Source organism: Alligator mississippiensis, chromosome 1 (assembly GCF_030867095.1).
Source record: "Alligator mississippiensis isolate rAllMis1 chromosome 1, rAllMis1, whole genome shotgun sequence".
Taxonomy (NCBI): Eukaryota; Metazoa; Chordata; order Crocodylia; family Alligatoridae; genus Alligator; species Alligator mississippiensis.
The window spans coordinates 13,933,887-13,956,630 of record NC_081824.1 but is presented as its reverse complement, the minus strand read 5'-3'; the positions used below and the strand labels follow the sequence as shown (position 1 = coordinate 13,956,630).

At 46.5% G+C, this 22,744-nt stretch overlaps 1 protein-coding gene across 1 annotated transcript in view; it reads left to right on the top strand.

Moving 5' to 3' along the window:
* Positions 1–22,744, top strand: part of TNFRSF21 (TNF receptor superfamily member 21) — a 62,483-nt gene that overhangs the window by 22,205 nt on the left and 17,534 nt on the right. Inside the window, exon 4 of the mRNA XM_006275757.4 lies at positions 19,100–19,365. Within this exon, the coding sequence (XP_006275819.1) occupies positions 19,100–19,365 (266 nt within the window). The remainder of the gene's footprint in view (positions 1–19,099; positions 19,366–22,744) is intronic.

Here is a 22,744-nt window from a genome sequence, read left to right as displayed (position 1 = left end):
GGCATGATATCTTGAGCTCTCCTGCTTCCTTCGAAACGTTCGTTTTTTGGCAAATGCCTTCGTCTCCTTTCCTTTCTATTTTGTACGCCCCAAAAAGAGGGAATGCTGCATATCTTGTGCTGTTCCAGTCTTGCCCACGTCAAGTTTTGCATCAGATTTTGCAAAATAAAATGGTAGCTTGACATGGGACAGTGCGACTACACGGGCTTTTTTGAGATGATGACTTGTTGCGTGCTTCAAGACACTGTCCAGGGCAAACCCAGGTTTGCAAAGCAAGGGAAAGCAACTGTTACCCAGGCAGGCATCTCATCTCATTTAAACCCTGGAGGTGCAGTCGGCTGGAGGCTGAAAACTGAAAATTGGTTCAGTGTGTCAGCAAGGGTGGCTGCATTTCAGTACAGCATTGTCACTTCACCCTTGTGCACTTTTCCTCAAATGTTCTTAATTGTGTATCCACGCGCTATTTGGGATGGGATGTGTTTTGCTCCTATTTTGAAACGGCTAAATGAGATGAGATGTGGTAGGAGACCACTTGTTATCCTCTGGTAAATGAATGGTGACTTTTGGTCATCAAAGAGAGAGAGAAGCTCAACTAAGCTTTGTAAAAACGTTGCATTGGGGTCTTGCCAGACCCATCCCTAACGTGCAGAGGGTCCTTGGCTAAGTCAGCTTCGGGGAGGAAAAAATGCTTTCTTGTTCTGGGCTAGCTGAGACTTCGTATTCAGCAGCTTTGCCGCTGATTGTGTTCTCCTTCCCAGGCTGTTAGCAAACTGATGGATCTTTCAAGACCTAGCCAGAGATCAAAAAGATCTGATGACCTGCAGTTTTAAGTAAGATAACAGTGGCTGGTGTCTTCCATGTTAATTGGGCTGCTGCTTCTTGGTTGTATGAATTGAGAGATTTCTTTCAGTTCCCAATTCTCCCTCTCTCGCCCCATAAGAAAGCGAGATATGTAATTTTTTTTATTTAAAAAAAAAAAAAAATTTTTTTTAAAGAAAGTTTTGAAAGTTGTCAAGACAATTTCTCTACATTAGTACCCAAGGAAGCAAGGATGCTGGGATGAAATAACATTTTTTTTACATTTTTGGGAGTGTTACTTAACATTTCAATGAGGCCGGTATGTCACCAGTGCATACCTTGTGCGTTTAAGTGGTTCATTTGAATAATGCCACAGATGTACGCCAGTAAGTGCTGTCAAACCAGTTACCTTCAGTGACGGATGGAAACATGTTGGATGGTGGATAACATGTTGCAGGACATGTCCAGGAAGCTTCGCTTTTGGGTAGGAGAAGCAGTCTGGAGAGAAGGATCTAATGCTCCCATCCGAGAAGGGGCTGAGAGAATGGGATGGTGCATAGGATGAACAGGAGAATATCGGCAGGGTAAAAGCTGGCTCCAGTTCCAGACCAAGTGCAAACTTATTTTGCAAATATGAGCTAGATGAAACCTTGATGAGGGGGTGTTGGGGAAGCAGCTGTTTAAAAAACTACCTGCAGCAGCAATCGACTCGGATCCATGACGGATCAATAGATTTAATAATGCTTGTTGAAAAGAGCTCGGGATTTCATGCTGCAGCAGAATATGTAGTAGAAACAGGTGGGGGGTGGGGGGGATGTTATTTAAAGCGCAGTTCTTCAAACATTGGTCTCTGCTCAGTGACTTCCTAGTTTATGCAAACTTGCTCCTGGCTGGAAATATTTTCATGAATTGCTGAATCTTTCTGTCTAGTGTGTCACCAGGAGTAGTGCACCCAGCTAGCAATTCCCCAGATATGTGAGGTAGGATGGACTCTAGCTGCTTTTAGTCTGGAGCAAAACTGTCAAAGTATGAACACATGGGAAGCTGGGGAGAGCTAAGTGAGAAGGTACTGTTTTGCCATGTTTTGTTCACAACCACTCTTTATTTTATTTTTTTCCTTTCTGGCAGTTATCCAAAATGACCAATATGACTCAAAGAGCATGCATGGAATATGTCTGTTCATATAACCAAGTACATTTTGCTTGGCCATATGACACCACTGTAGATTTATCATGGGCTTCCAAAATTCAGATGTTCTGCAGTAGGGAGAATTAGGATGGATTAGACCTTCGTTCCCCTCCAAGTAACATTACCTTCCTTCTTAAAATAGCTTCTAAAATACACACTTATTCCTGATTATGTCAATGAGTATTCCCATGCCTTAGAGTTGGGCCGTTTGTGTGCAAGAAGTGATGTCTTTTATTAAACCAACTAGACAGTTGCAAAAATTGTTGTTTCCTTTTTATTTGCAAGCTTTCAGGCACAGGAGAATGCAAAGATTGTAAAATTTCTCCCAGGTAGAATTGAAAATTCATATTTCACAAAAGAGCGGTGTAAGATCGCCTGGCTGGAAAAGTTCATTTTACGCAAATTAGGGTCAGATAAAAGTTGAAGCAGTCTGTTTACTTCAAACGTGTCTGATGGCAAGGAGGATGTTGAATTATGCTTCGTTCTTGTTACGACGTTTAATATTTCATGGGAGGATTGGTGATGGGAAGGGTTTCCTGGGCAAGGAATTTCTCTTAGGTTGAGGCTGTTTTGCAGATATTCAAATTTGGCTCGAAACAAAGGCTGGAGCAAGGCATCAGCTTCCAGTTCTCAAGGTGTTGAATTTTGCTTCCTCCTTGTAAAATTTATGAAGTTTTCATTTCAAAACAGCTAATTACAATAGCTTCCATGTTCCAGGGATACGGGGTTTTTGGGTTTTTTTTAGCCATGTTGGTCTAAGAATACAAGCAGTCAGTGTGCAAAGGCAATATCTTTTATTAGACCAACTAGACAGTTGCAAAAAATTTTTTTTTCCTCTTTTAGATTTGGGCCACAAGTTAATGGAGAGGAAGCACAAAAGTGGTCCAGGAAAGGACTTTTTTTCTGTATAAATCCTTGTAGTCACTGTTTCTGTGACTTTTTTTTTTTTTTCCAGGAACGAGTAGGTGCCAGCTCCCTTACTTGAAGTCTCGCTATTTTGTCTTCTATAGTCTAATTGAGTTTATTTTAATTCCTTGTTTGTCTAAATGCAAAATGTCAAGAGTCTACATGAGCTTAAAAGCCATTTTAGCAGGGGTAGGATGTGGGATTTTTGTGGGGAAGATGGATATAAAGGAGCCTGATGAATCACAAGCCATGCTAGATCTCTGGTCTTGTTTTTGCTGACTTGGTGGTCCTATATACAAACCTGGGCTTATGCTTTTATGGAGCTGCTATAAAAACACACTGGACAGTTTTCCAGGTCTCCCTGAAAGGGCAGGGGCATATGTGGCTGCAGACAGGAATCTAGCACCTGCCGTCCTGTCTCAGAAGCGCTGGCCTCTGTGCAACTCGGGCAGTCTCTGCGGGCCATGTTTGAGAGGACGAGGTCTGCTTACCTGCCAAAATAGATGTGCGAGGCAAAGAACTCTTTGAAAATAGTCTACGTTTGCAGCTGCAGTTTAACAACCCACGGACATCCCAGGCTCGCTAAGCTAAAGAGTCTGTCCTTTCCTTCAACCTAGAATCCTACAATAGTAGGACCAGGAGGGACCCATAAGGTCATCAAGTCCGGGGACCCTGCCGTGGGCAGGAGGTAGTTGGGCTCAAACGAGCTCAACGAGGTGCTTGTCCGGCCTCCTCTTGAACACCACCAGGGATGGTGATTGCGCCACCTCAGTTGGGAGCGTGTTCCCGGTTCTAGATACCCTTACAGAAAATAAGTTTTTCCTTATGCCCAGCCTACATTTTTTTTTTTTCTCAGCTAGCTTATGCCCATTGAACCTCATCCTGCCAAGGGATGCCTTTCTGAAGAGTTGCTCCCCTAGCTCTTGGTGTTCACCCCTGACATACTCATAGGCGGCTATCAGGTCACCTTTCTGTCTTCTCTTAGACTGAAGAAACCCAGTTCCTGGAGTCTCTCCTCATAGGGCCTGTCCTCCAGGCCCCTGATCATATGCGTGGCCCTTCTTTGTACCCTTTCAGTCTTATCCACTTCTTCCTGTAGTGCATTGCCCAGAACTGGGAACAGTACTCCAGCTGTGGCCTCACCAACGCCGAATAGAGGGGGAGGAGCACCTCTCTGGGTCTGTTGGCAACACATTGGCTGATACACGCCAGAGTCCTATTTGCCCTGTTGGCAACTTCATTGCATTGATGGCTTGTGTTCATTTTCTGGTCAGTTGTCACCCCCCCAGGCTTCTTTCAGATGCTGTGCCAGCCTGCCCCCACCCATCTTATAGCTATAGTGAAGGTTCTTCCTACCCTGGTGAAGAACCCGGCACTTGTCCCTATTGAACCTCATTTGATTGCATTGAGCCCATAGGACCAGCCTGTCAAGGTCATTTTGGATCCTTACCCTATCCTCAGATGTGCCTACATTTCCCCACAGCTTGGTGTTGTCCGCAAACTTAATTATTGTGCTTTCCACTCTCTCATCCAAGTCATTGATAAAAATGTTAAAGAGCACGGGCCCAAGCACTGATCTTTGGGGGACACCGCTTGAGACGGCCCTCCAGGATGAGGCCATCCCATTGATTACAACTTGCTGGGATCAGTCTCTGAGCCACTTGCCAACCTACTGCACTGTAAACCCGTCTAGGCCAGCATCCTCCAACTTGAGAATCTCATGGGAAATGATACCAAAGACCTTGCTGAAGTTCAGGTAGATGATGTCAATCACATGTCCCATATTCAGCTGGTTAGTTACCTGATCATAGAAAGACATCAGGTTTGTTAGGCATGACCTCCTCCCTTGGGGCTCCCCTCCATGCTGCTCTCCCCCAGGGGCCTCTGTGGGGCCGGATCTAGCACATGAAGGTGGGGAGATGTGGTACTGCTGCCGGGAGCCCCATCTCCATGACTCGCCATAGTGGCATGGCTGGCTTGGGGCTCCCAGCAGTGGCACTGAGCCTTCCCGACCTTCCAGACTGGGTCTTGACCACTGAGCCACAGAGGCCCCCGGGGGGGAGGGCAGCAGGCCAGGGAAGCCCGCAGCAGGCATCCCACTTCTGCCCCCACCCTGCAGACAAATCTGGGGGGCATTTCCCGCCCCCCCACACCCCTCTCCCACATCCCCACCCAGGCTGTGTGCACTGGCTCAGCTGGGCAGCATCCCCAGCCCTGCCCCACTTCCTCCCTCCCTCCCTCTTTCACCATGGGGGGTCTCAATCTTCCCTCCCCCCCATAGACTTACTTGGTGGGAGCTGCTTTCTTCCACTATGCACGTGTGCATGCACTCATGCATGTGGTGTCGTCTGCCAGATTGCCCTCCTCCCGCTCCCCACAGCCCTTTGCAGACTGGAACTCTGCCAGCCTGCAAGGGAACCTGCCATTTCCCACTTCTTTTCTCCTTTAAAGGAGAAAGTTTTCCTTGTTTTCCCTCAGCAAATGGAAAACCCGGATCCCTGTAAAATTGACAACACTGATAATAATCAACACTGCTGGGTGTCTTTGCAGCCCCATTTTTTATCATTGCAACCCCAAATGGGGTTACAACCCAAGGTTGAGAACCGCTGGCTTAGACAAAGGGTTTGAGCTGAAAACCGTTTCCATTAGGAAGTAGAGTCAGCTTCTCTATTACTAGTGCACAGAGCCATTGGGTCAGAGGCGGTATCTCTTAGTTGGTCTAATAAACTATCTTTTATTAGACCAGCTAACACCAACTCTTTCTTGTCCAGAGCAGGGGGTTGGACTCTATGATCTAATAGGTCCCTTCTGACCTTAGAAATCAATTAAATCTATAAGTAGTAGCAAAAAATTCCTTGTTTTTTGTAAGCTTTCAGGTACATAAACCCTTATTCAGGCTGAGGAGAATTCAAAGATTGTAAAAGTCTTTCTAGGTAGAAAATAAACTCCATGTTGCATAAGGGAAGTAGGGGCTGGAAGTGTATTCCCCTGGGTATCTGAGAGTCCTTTTGTAAGAACATTGCTCTGATGTGCAGATTAGGCAGGCTTCTTCCCTGTAGGTGTCCTATGTCAGAGGTGCCAGGGAGGTGGAAAAATCCGTCTTTCTTGCTTAGCAATGAAGTTTACGTTTCCAAATGGCTAAAATATGATATCTTCCATATTTATTGCTGGAGCATTTTTGCCAGACTTGAATTGGTTAACCACACCACAAGTGTATACTAAAGATTAGGGATGTTCCATCCTGCTTCTCTCCTTGAGAAATTAGACCTCTGCGTTTTCTTAGCAGTAAAGGCCCCTCGTCTGCTGCCTGTACTAGAGATCTGGCATCTTTCAATAAGTGTTGCAAGCAGTTCAGCCTTTTGTCTTCTGCTGACCTCACCCCACTTGCAAGCAGGTGATTCTCCTGCTGATATTTCGTCTTATTTTCTTAAATAACACTACACTGGAATCCAAACAAATAGCCCTTGGATTGAATGACATGGGGCAGATGCACTACTTTATTATGCATTCTTCTCTCTTGCTTACAAATGGGTAATTCCTTCAGTGCACACATCCTCATTTTCAAAATGCTGATCTGAGACAGTAGACTGTGAAGCCAATGTGGAAAGTACCGCACTTTCTTGCATATCGTATGTGCCCAAATAAGCCGTGACACTTGTTTGGCGGGAAGGCAGAATGAAGGGCGGGGGGGTGGGGGGGAAACCCAACATATATATAAACCAAAAACAACAACATATAAGCCATGACACTTGTTTGGGGGGAAAGCAGAATGAAGGGGGTGGAAAACCCAACGTGTGTGTGTATATAGGCAGGAAACGGATTTATAATGAGCCATTAAGTCAATTGAGTCCCTCAGGGCTGCCTTAATAGAAATGCCACTGCTGCGGTTGGGAAGCTGGTATAGGAATCAAAGCAGGTCAAACTGTACCACTGGCTTCCCTTTTGCTCTGCTCTTCTCTCCATCCATACTGGAGGGAAGAAGCAACAGTCTTCCTGCAGCATTTCCCTGCTTGTGTTCTGGGGAGTAAAGTTGGCTTCCCACTTGAGAAGCACCCCAGTTTTGGAAGGCTAATTTTTTGTTGAAAGATGTGAGTAAATACAGTGTACATGTATAATGGGTCCATCATGTCCCCCCCAACCATCCCAAAAGCTTTCCTTTTTAGTGCACATCTGCCCCTCGGCCTATTGTACTTGATGGTTTGTGGCAGATTGCTAACTTCCTGGAAGAGAATCATGAAATGCATCTTAAAACTGAAAGGGTCAGGTGTGCGCCTGGTCTGCTTCTGTGGTATCTGCAATTGCTCTTTGTTCTTGATTCTGAAAATGCCCAAGTTGTCTCTAGCACATAAGGCAAAAGCAGTGTTAATAAGACTGATGGTTTCTTGCTTGCTGCACAAAATTCTCTCTCCCATGAACAAGGTTGCTTTAACAGCTGTATGGCTGTGGTCTACAGAATAAATTCCCTCCTTTCCTTCTGTAGCGGACTTAAATGGTTGATCATGGATCCATCTTCAATGATGTCTTTAGTGTGCATTGAAGCTGAAAAAGTTGGAGACACTGTATGGAAAATAGAATCTCTTTAGCGTTATCATCACCACCTTTTTGCAGGTCAGCTTCCCGAATTCTGCAGCCATCCTTTTTGCCACATTCGTTCTTAGAACTGTCTCTTCTAATTGCCAAGCAGAAACGCACAAAAGTTGCTTCTCTTGGCTGATGCTTCATGGCAGAAGAGAGTCCTAAAAATACAAGCAGAAGTTGGTGCTCTTATTTGGAGTTTGATTTTTGCTTAACTAGGAAGACATGGGTTTGTCACGTCCCCAAACACTGTTATATTAGCATACTCTAGACTAGTTCTTGCTTGATGGGCAGAGTCGGTGGAATTAAGAACACACTTTTTTCAACCTCTTCAGTGTAACAAAATATTTAGGACTGAATATAAGTGGAGGTGGGTGATGCAGGAGACAAGCCTGGGCTTCTCTCATGAGTACCATATAATCCATTCAACAGCAGTTGAAGGATGAGGTGGATCTGGTGGGGGCGAGGTGTACACAAGCACATGCTTGCAATTCTGTGCAAGCTGTGAATGCTCCAGGAAGTGCTTCCACCATTCGGGTGGGTAAATAAGTCATATGGTAAATTATGCTAACTATTCTGGACTCTAAAATTTTGCTGGAGGCAGGGCAGGTTTTGGCAGTAAAGTTTCCGATAGCGGTAGGTAACAGGAGGGAACTACGTAAGCGATATGATGGGATGCAGTCCCAGGAGGTACACATCTGTCTGCACATCATGTTTCTTGGACTGAAATGAATGCTAACCATGCGGTGACTGACTGACCATCTCTCCTTAAAGCTAGTCGGGCAAGGGAGGCCGTTCCCAGGTTGCAAGTGGGAGCCGGGAGCTGCTCAGTTAAGTCAGTTTGTGCATCTTGCAAGAATTTTTGGTTGAAATGAGGCTTTTTCTTCTGTGGCTCTGTGCTTTAATAGGGCTTCTTTAGTCTCTGTGATGGTTCACTATCAGAAACTTTCTCCCACAGTAAAAACTGAGCTGATGTCTGTGCTCACAGGGCAGTCTGACCCCAGTCTTCAATCGTCCCCCTTCTGGACGATGATTACTTTTCACCTGTGACTTTCTCCCCAAATTTGCCCCTTGAGAACTGGAACTTCTGGGGGGTGGTTTCCAAGCCCGGAAGCACTTTTTCCTCCTAAACTTGATCATTGCATGTGTTTGCATGAAGGGTATGGGATTCCTAATTCCCCTGTTAACATATCTGGCATTCTGATAAAGGTTTTGGATTTGACGGTCTGGCTTGATGTCTGTGAAGGATTTCGAAGTGCTTTCCCAGTTCAGTGCAGGGTGTTGAAGCTTCCCACTTCACGCGAGTTGATGAAATTTGGGGAGATTGAGCTGAACAAAGTTCACTGCTTGTGGACACATGGAAAGGGCATCGTGTCCATGTGAGCAGATGGTTCTTCTGACTCGCACGTGCATTTTTACTCGGGTATCTGCCCACACAGACGGGCCCTCTATTCTGGACCCACCTACAGCATCAGAATCCAACAGGCTTGACATTTTTTTGGTATTCACGCGTCTCCAGCATGCCATGCTGGGTGCCATGTGCTCAGAGGTGGGCACAGCCTGAGAATATGCCAAGCCTGAATCATTGGCAAGCTGGAGTGGAGCCTCACGAAAAGCACAGCGTGAGCCCGTGCGCAGAAGAGCCCCTGCTGCAATCGGTGCAGTGCTCCCCCTGCGTGGAGGTGGTCGTGCATATTCTGTACGACTGTCTGGTAAGATGTGAGCAGAACTATCGCTCGTGGGAGAGCGAATATAGATATAGATGCCAAGCTCATACATGAAATGGGAAATGCAGAGTTAACTGGGCCTTGCCTGTAACTTGGTTTTAGTTCCTGTTAAATTTGCTCTCACCATGGAGTTTGCATCATAACAACCTTTCTGAAGCATCAGTAAAGGCCTGACTTCCCTGCCCCCAGCCCAGGGACTAAGCTCCTGTCACTCCATTATCTGAAGTTGCAGGTGACCGTCTTGTGTGAAAGCCGAACCTCTGTGTCAGTTCATACGTGGTGAACATAGCAGGCACTGGTCTGATTTTTAAGGCAATCAGATCTGCCGTCGTACAGGGGCTTACGTGATCACCAGGACTAAATTCCAGCAGAAACGCAGACCCGAGGAGCGGGCTGGAATTCCTAGTAACCACCCATTTCGGGGTAAGTAGAGGACAAAGCCCGTTGCTTTGTAAGCCAGCTCCTGACTCGTTCCATGCATGAAGCCAGACTAGGTTGCTGGTACACTTACCTTTGAAATGAATGAGATACAGGCTGTGAGTCTGCACACACACGAATAGAGCAGCTGGGAGGGATGGCAGGCTCAACCCCAGACATGGGGAAAGGTCAAGGAAAATCTGCTTCCTCTTTTTCCTTTCCCGTTTAGGTAGTGCTTACTGGCATTTGGGTTTAGGTCTGGTTAACCCTTTCTTCTCTGGTTATGAGTAGCCGCCGATCACTAAGTTTTGAGCAAGTTGTGTTGCCACTTCCTAGGATCACAACTCCCGGGTGGGTTTGGCTTTCTGTAGCAGAGGCCCAGTGCATTCAGATGGGCTTGAAGACCTGGGAGGTGTGCAGTGGAGTGGCAGAAGAGGGTTGTAACAAGGGGGTGTAGTGAACTGTCAAGTCCACTGGTGAGAGGAGCAGAAGTCTCTTGGAAAAAGCGGTGTACAGAGGGAGAGCACAAGTGCAGCTTTCCCTTGAACTGTATGTGTGGACCGAGCAGGAGGGGCTTGTTTATGCTGCCTTCATACAGAGCCTGGGCCCACTGCTGAGAAGCGTGTTGTGCCCATTTGCTCCTGTTTGGTGGGTGCCAAAGCCTGGGAGTTGGGCAGTGCAGCCACCACCGTGTGGGTGCGCATCTTAGTGCTGGTCTCCGGTTCTCTGTCTTGCGCAGGCTTCTTGGTGTGTACTCGGGGCCATCTGTAGCCAGCTGACACCGTCACCATCATCCCTCCTAGGTCTGAGAGTTGGTTGGTGGCCTGATCAACCAGAAGTCTTCTCAGTTGTCTATTCATTGCTGATCTTGCTGGTTTGATCCCTAGTCCCACCGTCGATGCTGCCCGGTTTCTCAGTATTCCCACGTGCCGAGCAGCAAGTGGTTGAGCCAGGTTTGCTTCTCTTTAGCAGTCTTCAGCTTGGTTGAAGACACCAAACTGCTCAAACAAGTGAAAGGGAGGACATGGCAAACCAAAGCATCACCTGTGTTTAGCCTACCTACTGCTGGCTGTGTGTGGTCAGACTTTCAAATGGTCTCAGTAGCTCTGTAGAAGCAAACATTTAGCACAAGCTTCAGTGGCCCTGAGTAGAAGCATATACACAAAGATGATCTCTCTTATGCCTAACTATTTTGGGAAGTGAACTTGGCAATCCTGGTCATTAGTCCGGTGAAACCAGGGAGGGATGCCAGCACCGAGCCTGCACAATTAACAACGGAGTCAGTCGACAGCCAACCTGTAAACACCAGAATTATAGGAGACGGACGCGATCTATCCCAAAGCAGATCAAGGGAGTCATTAAAACACAAAAGAGTTGTGCAGTTTTGTTTGATGACCAATTAAGTAAGTATGAGCAGCTGCTTCCTTGTAACAGAATAGAAATTTAGACTAAAAGGAACACTGAACAATCCCAAGTGAGTTGTGAGACTCGGAAAGAAGTCGGAGCATCTGAGAAAAACCTCCAACTCTGTTATTCAAAGTAAACAAATGACAGAGTAAGGTCAAGCTGTGAGACGGAGCTTATGGGAAAGCTACCCAGAAGGGAGGGCTATTGTAGGCAGCAGTAGACTTGCCAAGCCAAGGCACTAGGAGGCTAGAGAAGAATTTGAAGTTGTGCCATAAATTCTGCAGCTCCCCTTGGATAAGCCCTGTAAGAATCTTCTTCAAACTCAGCATTGCCCTGTAGTGTATTTTAATTAATGCCTTACACGAGTAATGCCCTATACCGTCAATAAATGCTGCAAATGTTAGGTGATTCCCAAGTCCTTGGAGGAGTGGAATTGCTTTGATTTGTCATCCCTATGTAGCTAATGGGGAAACTGTGGTGTGTGCATGCATGCATTTATACATTTGTTACACAAGGTTCAGATTAGCTGTGCAAAATTGTGGCATTGACTCTAGTTCAAAGGTGGAGATTCGTTTAGGGCTCATGCTCCATAGATGTGTCTGTCATCAAAGGACCAGCTAGGGAGCACCACAGTGAAGCCTGGTTTGTTCATGCAAGGCCCCCTTCCTCAACCCCCTTAAAGGATGTCATGAGTACAAATCAGGCCTTGGTCTCAGGCACACTTATTGCCGTGTGCCTAGCACTACATTGCTAGTGTCCTTTTGGGATGTAGTGTGTGCAGGGTGGATATGCCATTTTTTGACAGTGTAGCCTTTGGGACTAGCTGTTGTGGTTGCAGGGCTTGCTGCTACCCTGTCCCACTCCCGTTCTCCTGTTACATGTCAGACCTCTCCTAGGGTGAAATTTTCTCGTTTTAATTTGGATGAGGCTCCAGCCTCACAGTATGCCATGGTTCCTTGCTTTCTGCAGGCTGTGACAGGTAGCTGGTATGAAGGCAGTTTTGTCCCTGAATAAAACCAGTGCTTTTTTTGTTTTAACAATGAGGACCAAGAATGAGAGCGATAGGAGATTTTAAAACAACACTCTTTGCCTGTCTGTCTTATGTTGAGGCTTGGCATTCCCCGGTGGCAGCCTAGGAAAACCCATCTTCTGTCACCTCACCGGCACCTGTATTTCCGGGCATGCCTGTGTCCTAGATCTGCTTGAGCCAGTGAGCTTATCCAGGTAGGAATCTAGTGGTGGGAATAGAGAGGTCGGTAAAACCCAATAAAAAAGCAATTCAAAATGAGTTTGCACGATGTTTTGTGCTGCCAGAGTTCAGCTGCTACCAGTACCTGAGCTAACTAGTTTAAAGGACTGCAACCATTGCCGAGTCTGATTCATCTGATACAGTCCTCCCTATGTTGGTCCCTTTCTCCCACTCTTGCATCCTCCTCTTGATCTCTCATGCGCACAAGGCTTTTCCTGTCTTGGTTTCATCTCCTTAACAAGCCTCGTGTGCTTCTGAAGCAGTCTCGTGTCTGGAGACTTTCTTTTTCTTGTTCCTTGAAGCCCACTAGTACATTCATACAGTAACTATCCTAGTGACCAGGTCAACATACAATATTCATGAGCGCCTACACAGCAGCTCCAGGGCCGTCATGCTAGTGAAAGACTAATTCAGCTGTTTTGTTTGACAAGCTCTTTCTTGTCTAGGGTCTTGAGGGTTAGATTTGGCCCAAAACGTCATGTGATCCTTTGGCAGAGGTTTTCATCGTAAACTCTTTGCCTCCCGTAGGCTGTGCAAAGGTTATGGGGGGGAGGAATCCTTTACCAGCTTGGTTTCCATTTTTGAGCCAAGCACTGGCAGCTCTGAATAGTCTTGGTTTTCACAATAAGAGGCCCAACTGATTAGTTGCAGTATTTTCCCATGAATGTAAAGCTAGATCAGTAGTTAGGACCCTGAAGGATGATGGACTGAATGCAGCAATATGGTTTGGTAACTGGGGACCGGTGGAAAAGAAGAGCTGACACTCATAGTGCTGTCGCATCCCAGGGTCGTAGGAAAGTAGGACTGGAAGGGACCTCATTAGGTTTTGTAGTCCAGCTATCGCTCAAAGCAAGATTATCCTATTGCCTAGTCCTTGTTAATGTGATAGCAAGGGGAAGATTAGGTTTGGGAGATGGAGAAGACATTTCTTTTACTTTTCTTGCAGGGTGGTGCCTTGAAGGCTCACAGGTACAGAGGCATGAGCTTTCGGAGGCAACAGCCTGCTTTGTCAGAAGAAGCATTTGCCAAAGAAGCTGATGAAGTAGACTGCTGCCTGGGAAAGCTCGGGGCTCTGCACCAGGTAGTCTCTCAGGCCACGTCCACGTGCGCACGGATGCTCCTTTCCCTGGGGACAATTAGTAGCAGCACACCTTGTGCTGCCACTGGTTGTCCCAAGGGAACACCTGTGCCACATGCCATCTGGCAGGTTACCCTGGGTGGGGTAGGGGAAGCTGGGGCCAGCACTGTGCTGGTCCCCACAGCCTTGCCTGGGGGCCTCCTGGGGCTGCAGCAGTGGTGATCCTGCCGCTTGGAGCCTGGCCAGCAGCTGGAGTGTGGTTTTGAGCAACATGCACTGTCCCCATGTGTGCTACTCTGCTTTTTTTGGTGCATATTTTTTTGACCTCTGAATAGGTGACTACTAGATGAAAGACTGTCTATTTGAAAGCAGAGGAGTGAAGCTCGAATGCACACTGAATAAGAACATCTGCTACATCTTACTGAATCGGCTTATTAAGAAGGAATTGTGACATTTAGTATTCCACTAGGTTCTAATTTTTATAAAGAATCTGGAAATATGGAGATGATAGGGGCTGTAAGCTTATTATGAGTATTAGCATTATTCTATATTTTTTTGAAGTAACAAGTGAATTAAGATACTGCAAATGGCTCAGCAGCATTACTTGGCAGCATGCACCAGTAAGTTGTCATGTAATAGTTTTAATCTTATTTTTCAGAACAGCAGGAATAATAGTTTTCTAAGTGGCTGAAGCCAAATTAGCACTTAGTTCATCTGTACCGTGTGTGTGTCTCTCTCTCTAGGTTTTGTTTTTCATAATATAGGGGTTGTGGTGAATCCTAAGGTCTCGAAATTCATCTAATCACGGGAGTATAAGTTTTATAGTATAAGGCTAAAATTTCACAACTCGCTGTGTAGCAGAACAATTGTTCCCTTAAGGTTTTCTACATCATTAAGTCTTCTACGGGGTGCGGTGCGGTATCTCGGCATTTATGTAAATAATGTGGCTAAAGGATGTGAGCACGTCGAGAGGGTATAATACTATATCAGGCGAATTGTGCAATTGAACTTCCTAGACTTGAGAGCAGCAGTATGAAAGAGCGAAGAGTTGCGTTGAGTAAATCTAGTTCAAGAACATCCGAGCTAGACATCACAGCCCTGTGGAAGCTGGCGTAGCTCCAGCTTAGCTCGCCAAGGGCCTGCTGCGCTCATTTAGGGAAGCCATAAACTATGTGGTTTATGAGCGTAAAATACTTATATAGGTGCAGATAACGGTCTCTTCTGGGCTGTCTTAAATCAGGGCCCGTAGCCAAATACTACCCAGGACAATAAAATATCAATTATACTTCAGCACCGCTGCACTACTGACCTGTCTGGTAGATAGTTAGCAAAGCGTCTTTTGGGCTTGATGTTTCTATTCCCCTTTTAACGGGGCGGTGGAAGTGTCTGTTCCCCCTGCATATCTCTGAATACTTCTCCATCTCCCGACTGCCTCGGATGACCTTTGAATGATCTTGCTGACATGGGAAACCAAAAAAGATACTTTGGGATGAAAGGAAGCAGCTTTTTGAGGTATTTTAACCACGTTTCCAGTAAACATAGCTAATTTTTCAGTTGCACTTTCTGAAATGAAACGTGTGAAACCCTTCAACTTGTTTCCCCATTTTTCCCCCCCTCTTTCCCAACCCCTATCCAGGCAAGTCAACAAATTCACTAATAGTATTGATTAATGTCACGTCTGCATTTTTTTTTTTAATGGAGAAACTATTTGCACAGCCCTGTTGCTGTGTCCTCCGTTATCATAGCATGAGAGCTCTTTGCAGTTTGGAATAGATTTTATCATTGGCACAATTCAGTATAGTGTAAAAGTCCCATCATCTCCATTTTAGAGATGGGAACAGTGCCACTGTGCCCAAGCAACTTGCTCAGGGTCTCCCAAGAAGTCTGCAGAAGCACAGGGTCTTTAGCCCGGTCCTCCCGAGGCCAAGGCTAGTGCCCCAACCACCAGATAGACGTGCCACAACTGCAGAGGGAAAAAAAAGAAAGCTAAGAGACAGAAAGTGTCATCGTCTTTTAATAGAAGGTTTTAATTGGACTTTTGAGACTTGGAATCTTGTACCGAAGTTTTGAAAAGATTTTAGTCTGATACTGTACAATGTCTTTGTCTGTCCCTGAGACTAGCGCATGATTAAAAACATGTCACCCAAGTCATTTTAGGCAGATCCTGCTCGTGGCTCCTTAGATCTTGGCTTGCTCGGCTGAAGCACAGACCAAGAATTCACAGTATTTGGCACCAAGTCGTTCTCACGTTGTTGCTTTCAGTGACCTCAAAGAAGTTTCTATTCTGATTAAACCTCCAAAAAGGAGCGAGCTTTCAGCCCAAAAGCTTGCCTAGCTGGAGTAAGGAATTTGTGCGAGAGTTCAGCCTCCAGACAAGTGTACTTTTTTTTTACCCAAAGTAATAAAGACGCTTGACTCCAGCTACCTGAGGGTTAGGGTCGTGTGTGATTTGCTCAGTGTATGGGTACTGCAGCAGGGTGTGTTGTCTGGGCGGAGTGAGAAAGGTAAAGCCAACTGATGGTTTAGAGCATGGGTGTTAAATGTATGGCCCAGGAGCGGTTTCATCCAGCCCACGGGACTCCTGGAGGGGCTGGGAATTTAGGTGCAGGGTTCGCCCTTGAATGCCAACATATGGAGCCCCCTCGGGGACATCTTTTAGCAGCAGCTGGGCAAGCAATAGATGCAGCCACCCCCTGGCGCCCTGCTGCAGCTTGGTCTGGATCTGGCCAGCATGGGGACAGGATCCAGCTGGGTGGGGGGAGGCACTGCGTTGTACATCCCTGGTTTGGAAACTTTTTTTTTGATTGTCAAACTTACTGGTAACCATTTTGAAGGAGGAAGTACTAATTCTCCTGTGCCACTAGAAAAACCAGCAGTTGTTAGCCCGATAGTTCGGGTTTCTTAGTTTCCGTAACTACCGCTTGTGGTCTGCACCTGCCAGTACCTGGCATTTTGTCATTTTTAACAGTGACATGGGTAATTGGACTCTCAAAATACATCGGTGTCCTCACAGCTGTTCTGTTCTTTAGCAGCTGGGAACCTGCCTTTTCGTGTCTCTGGGTTGCTTTGAACAGTGCAAAGTGCTTCCTTCTCGTCTCTGGGGCGGTTCAGACGAGTTCTCCCTCCATCTTGCCGTTTGTTGGCCTGAACAATGAAATAATGAAATGAAATAACTTTGCTTTTGGTGTCCATTGTTGTCTCGCAATCTAAATCTGGCCTTTAACCTACTTCTTTGTGCCTTTGTCTTACAGGAATCCCTAAACTCCTGGTGACTTATGTGCACTTGCTAACGTGGCCTTACTTCAACACTGCTGTTGCAAACATAGTTGCTGTAGCCATTTAGCAGGTTTTTGGTGGCTCGGCGCTCTCAGCCGCTCGGCCCGGTCTTGGAATTCAATTATAGAAGCGTGTTAGCAATGCTGCCATGTCTTCCTCTAACACATCCAATAGACACGTGATAGGAAGTGTCCCATTGCAAGGGGTGCCTGCAGTCGGTACTGCCTGTGTCCATGCAGTATGCATCGGTGCAAGGCTGGCCGTGATATCGAGACTTTTGCGTTCCACCTCTGCCTAAATGCTGCCAGTACTGCTTCAGCATCCACAGGGTTTGTGAGCAAGTGCGCTAGGGTTTTCATTGGTAAGAGAGTGATTGCTCTGAGAGGGGCTAGCTTATACAAACTCTGTCTGGAGGACTGCGTCATCAAGGTTCGTATTGTTATTTATGGGATAATTCCATGTACCAGTCGGGGGAGACTGTACAGATCTCTCTCCGATTTTTTTGTGCCTGGTAAACTAGATTCTGCTATTGTAAATGGCCATGCCGTATTTCTGTTTTTCAAACTCTCTCACGATGGGAGAGAAGAAAATAGGAATCTGTGAAACGATCTTTTTAAAATGCGAGTTGTCACTTCTTGTTATAAAATGGGAAAGGGGGTTAAATGCCAGTTTCGCTCAATAATGTGGCTGTCTGGTTTGGGGATACCAGAAAAAGTGCTGTAATATTGGTCAGGTGAAGAGGAAATTTTGGCCTCTATATGCAGAATGTCTCATTAAGCCTCTTTTACTTTTACACTTGACAGGTTAATGAGTTTCTAGCCAAAACCTTAGTTAATATAATTTCAATGCATAATTTGGGGTTTGAATGTTGAGACCCAAGTGACAAAGGAGGCTTTACATTACAAATTGCACTGCAGGGGATGCTGAAGTCTTATAGCGTGGGATGGATCCCAGAACCGCTTAGTATTTCTGTCTAAGCGGAAGGGAAGTGGTCTCCGATCATGAAACAAAGGGGTGGCTTGCAAGAAACTGTTCTCCACCTGTGAAAGCTTGAGCAGTGCTTTCTATGAAGACCATCTAATTTCAAAGCTTGAGAGCTTGCTGTGCTTGATAAAAGTAGCTTTAACTTGTGCCTTTTTCATGTCTGAAGACGCCTCTTATCATTTCTGTCTGAAGGTTTGTAGTTGCCGAGTCTGACGTCCTGCACACGCAGAGCAGAGCGCTATGGCTTGTATTAATTGCTATTGATTGCATTGCTGCCACGGCTTCACAATGAGAGATGATTGTGCTGGTTGTTGTGTAGCAGTCTGTTGTCAGTGGTTTGGGAGTATTGCTGGGGGTGGGGGGTGCGTGGATGTGCATGAGAGTGATAGAGGTCATATCTTCAGAGTAGGATAACCGTGCCTGGCAGCTGCATCCTCTCACTAGGCTGCTTCTAAAGGGCTGTCTCCTGAACAAGAAAGTGTAACCACTTTCTGCAAGAGGCCTAAGTACTGTTGAGCCGGAGTATCCGGTCGTCCACCCCATACTAATTAACATGGATGCAGCTAAATGGCAGACTGTTCAGAAAGTAGATGGCGCAGAGCAGCATGGCATGGTAGGGGGGCATCACTGCCAACTTACCATGCTACGCAATCTAGACCTAGCTGGAGTCCGAGACATTTGGTCATGGAGATGTGCATAAAAGCTTCCCTGTGACACTAGACTTCTGCCTTTTGTTTGGCCTCTAAAATGTTTCCATGTAAGTTCAAACTCAGCTCTGCCTGGCGTAGTTGCTGTCCGTAACCCTGAGTTGTTGTGAAGCAACACTGAAGTTGCGCATCTCTCAGCCCAACACATGCAGGGCTGAGGTTCAACGTGCTCCAGTGCTTTTTATTCAGCACAGTTGAGAAGCAAATCGCTGAAAATCTTTTCACACCAGAGAACCCCACATGCCCCTTCAGTTTGGCACTGCTGACTGCAGTTGTCACTAAATATCATTGCTGCCGGATGAACAATATTTGACAATGCAGAGGGTTGGGTGACAAGGGCCCTTCCAACTCAAACATTTAAAGCAAACCAGGGAAAGGCAAATTAGCCTTGTTTTAAAACCTTATGCAATCACTGCTGAGGAAGCTTATGGCTATCGGCGGCTGCTCACACAGTGGCTAATTCTGGAACGTGTCTACGTCAGAGTGTATCTATGTATTTAACACCCATTACTTACATAACCAGTGTCAAAGGCTCTTTGTTGAAAGGGAGTGCCCTGGAAGCATTATGTATTGTGCTTTTCTGCAAAGTAGCTCGCAGCCCGGTGTTGTTAGTGCCCCGTATCGCTAACGTAAGACCCGGCAGAGACGGTATTATGTCATAGACCTTGGGTGGGGGAAGCTAGGTAAATCTCACCGACCTGATCCCGCAGTGCAGTGTAGGTAGGTGCTAAGCTGATGGGGAGAGAGGAAATCGCTCTGCTTCATCTGCAGCTCTTCTGTTTGACAGGTATAGACATACTGAAGCTCGTGGCAGCCCAGGTCGGAAGCCAGTGGAAGGACATCTACCAATTTCTGTGCAGTGCAAGTGAACGGGAGGTCGCAGCTTTCTCCAAGGGCTACACGGCCGATCACGAACGGGCTTATGCCGCCTTGCAGCACTGGACCGTCCGAGGCCCCGAAGCCAGCCTCGCTCAGCTCATCAGCGCTCTGCGTCAGCACAGACGTAACGATGTTGTAGAGAAGATCAGGAGCCTGATGGAAGACACGGCCACGGTAACATATATAGCTGCTGCCTAAATAGCTTGTTTCGTCTTTGGCATTACTTTTTTTTTTTCTGTACAGGACTATAAATTGCCAAGCCAGCAAGCCTTCCCTAGCTAAGAGGCTATTTCCCCAGTATCGTAGAGGCTAGAACTTCATTCCTTTTAGAACCAGAGAGAAATTCTGATCCAGCTCCTGTAGACTTTGATGCCAGCTTGTTGTGCCTCCAGGGTAAAGCAATGGCCATGTGCGTTCCCAAGGGGTCTCCAGCCCATGCATCCTTTTATGGAGCTCATAACTGCAAGGGCTTACATTCAGGCTTCGTTTTTCCTCTAGGACTGAAAATTCTGCACTTTCATTTAAAATAGGATTTTGTAGCAGCAGCATGGGGTGGGACAGGTGGGTTGGGGAGTAACTGGTACCAAAACAACTGCGGATGTGTTCAGCTGGCATAAATCTTGCTTGAGTTAGAGGTGTGACAACTTGAACCGAATACAGACCAACTCTGTACTGTTTTTCATCTGCTTTGTGCAGACCGCCCCATCTCTTAATGGGTTGCAGATCTTTTACATTGGCAACCCGTTAACTACCTCAAAAGTTAGTCAGATAAATGAGTGGGACCTCTGTTGGGAGAAAGGAAAGGGAGGACAATTTGGGATAAACACAAGCAGGATATTTTTGCCGAAATCCTTATAAGGTTTTGGCATTAATTGTTGCACACTAGTTTCATTCAAGGTTTCAGTGCCCACCTTGGCAATGCCTCTGACTTGGTACATTATTGTAAGGTGATACAGTTTTGGTGGGGGAGGGGAGGAAATAGACCCTTTCTAGCTGTGAAGAGAGCTCTCTAAAGATTAGGACTGCCCAGCTAGCAGCCTGCAGGCTAAACTGTGGCCCATGAGGGGCTAAACCATGTCCCCTGGGCCCCTATCCAGCCACCACTTGAGTCCCCTACAGCCCCAGTGTAACAGCAGCCAGGGCTCTGGGCTTTCTCTCTGGCTCCTGCTACCTGCCTGTGCCAGAGAGATGGGGTGGTACAACTCATGGTGCTGGGGAAGCCCCCGGTGTGGGGGGGAGCTGCCTGCATGTGTTATGCAGTTTTGGGGGGAAGGGGGAAAGAAGCCACTTGCACACATGTGCAGCAGGAGAGGAGCCACCCAAGGGGCTCTGGTTTGCCCTACTGTGGCCCTTGCCAGTGCAGTCCATGTGACGTGTGGCCCCTGGGCACTTAAGTGGACAGCCCCGCTCTAGATTCTGCAGCACAATTACAAGTCAAGAGGTTGCAAAAGTTAGTTGCTGGAGTGCTGCTGGCAGTGGGATATCTCATTTCCCTTGTTACAGGTAGCTTGCAACCTCTTTGCCCTGCTAGGTAATACATTTGGTAGGATTTGTATGACGTGCATTAAAAGCAGCAGTGTTACCAGCATGCCGTCAGCATTGGGATCTCCCCTGACATTGCAGCTGTGAGACTGCATTAGTAGGGTTTTACAGTGGTAATAGTGACTTCTGAGCTAAGTCTATTTGAATTTTCTCTGAGAGCCTCCTTGTAACCCTACCGGTCATTTGTGTACTGAGCAGAGTTTCGTGTTCCATTTTTAAATAATGAATAGCTTGGTTTTGCGGTGTTCAGCACAGCAGTTTCTATTCTAATTTGATCTAAATAGCCAAGTACTTTTGCATTTTCCTTGCCAGCTCTCGTAATTAAGCTGTATGTAACTGTCTTGTTTGCATGCCGTTCTCCAAGATTTCTCGCATCAAAGACTTAAAAATGGAAGTGGAAAGCATGAGACATAATTGTACCTAAAATCAAGTCCGGAGAAATGGAGGTGTATATCCTTTTTCTTAGACCATGCACTCATGGCATTCCTGTGGTATGCTGCACATCAAAGGGACAGGCTGACTTTCTAGCGTCCTTGAGTATATACTGAATTGTGTATTCCTCTGGCTATGTCTTGACATTGAATGTCTAAGTTGAATGTTGGACTGAAACATCAGATAAGATGGTATTTGGTTTGGATTTGTCAGCACTCAGTCCAATGGGCAAACTGTAGAAGATTGCACAAGAACAGTTCCTTCATTATTGGAGGATGTGTTGAGGCATTGCTGTCAGTAATTCAGTTAAACCCACTGGGCACTGTACGCGGTTCTTCTCCGTGCCAGGAGTCCTTGTTTGCATGGTTTGAGAGACTTCTCGAGGATTAGGTTTTTACAGCATGACTAGGTTATTTATTGGGGAGCAAGTATTTTAACTGCTTGATGTTTGCGTGTGCTAACTAGCAGATTTGAACATCGTATCTGATAAAAAGACTTGATGGGGGGGAGGAGGGGGCAGGCAGGAACAGGTCTCTCTGTCTCTCAGAGAATTGATATATATGAATGTCTCTGAGGACAAGCAAAACAAGCCCCGTGCAGGCATAATTGTGTTGTCCTTACTTCCTGTAGTTCTGGGTATATGAACAAGTCTGCATGACTTGAAAAACCTCTCCTTTATTAAATGTAATGCATGGAGCACGTGATTAGCACTGTGCCATGCTAGTCATAGAAGAGCTGTGTTTAGGCTAGGGATGGACATTACACACAAACTGGCTTAAGTCATCAGAAACTGGTTTAGATCTGTAGCAGAACAGATGGTCAGTGCACATAAACCAGTTTGAAAATGACTGGAACAGGTTTAAGATAAACCTGGTTGAATGTAGTATCAGACTTAACTGATTTGGGTCAAACTGGTTTATGCAGTCTGTCCCAGACCCCTTGCTGGTCCAAGTTAAATCAGACTCCCCCAGCATTCTGGCATGCTCTCTGGGCTGGGTGGGACTCTGTCCCCTCCCCTCCACTCCCTGGCTTTAGCTCTGGCAGAGACTGCAGGCACAGAGCGTCTGCCTGGCTTCCTCCTGCTCTTCCCCTCCCCTCGCCACTTGCTGCTAAGCAGGGATCCCCGTTCCCTCTGCCTTATACAGATACCTCGGTGTTAGCTAGCAGACCACATACTGGCTATGGTCTGTGCTGTGGCAGACAGCAGTGTCAGTTTAGGGCTTTTGGGAGATAATCAATAGCTCAGCTGGTAATGTCCCTCCATTCCTTCCTTGTTTAAGAAGAGCTTAAACTAATGAGAGCAGCTGTTTCTTTTCTGATGAGGTGATGAATGCTGATAACAGAACTGATATATGCTCTCTTATCAAGCGGGGGGAGAACTGCTCCCTAATCCTGCTGGGTCCTGGCCATGCCCGCCTCAGTTCAGCCCTGTGCAGGAGAAGGGAGGGCTGCTCTGGCACCCGCCAGCTTCTAGCCTGAGCCACTGCAGGCCTGTGCCTACATTTCTGAGATGTCTATACAGTTACAAACTGATTTAGCCTAGCCAGGCTAGACTACAGAAGCTGCAAAGCTGGAATCA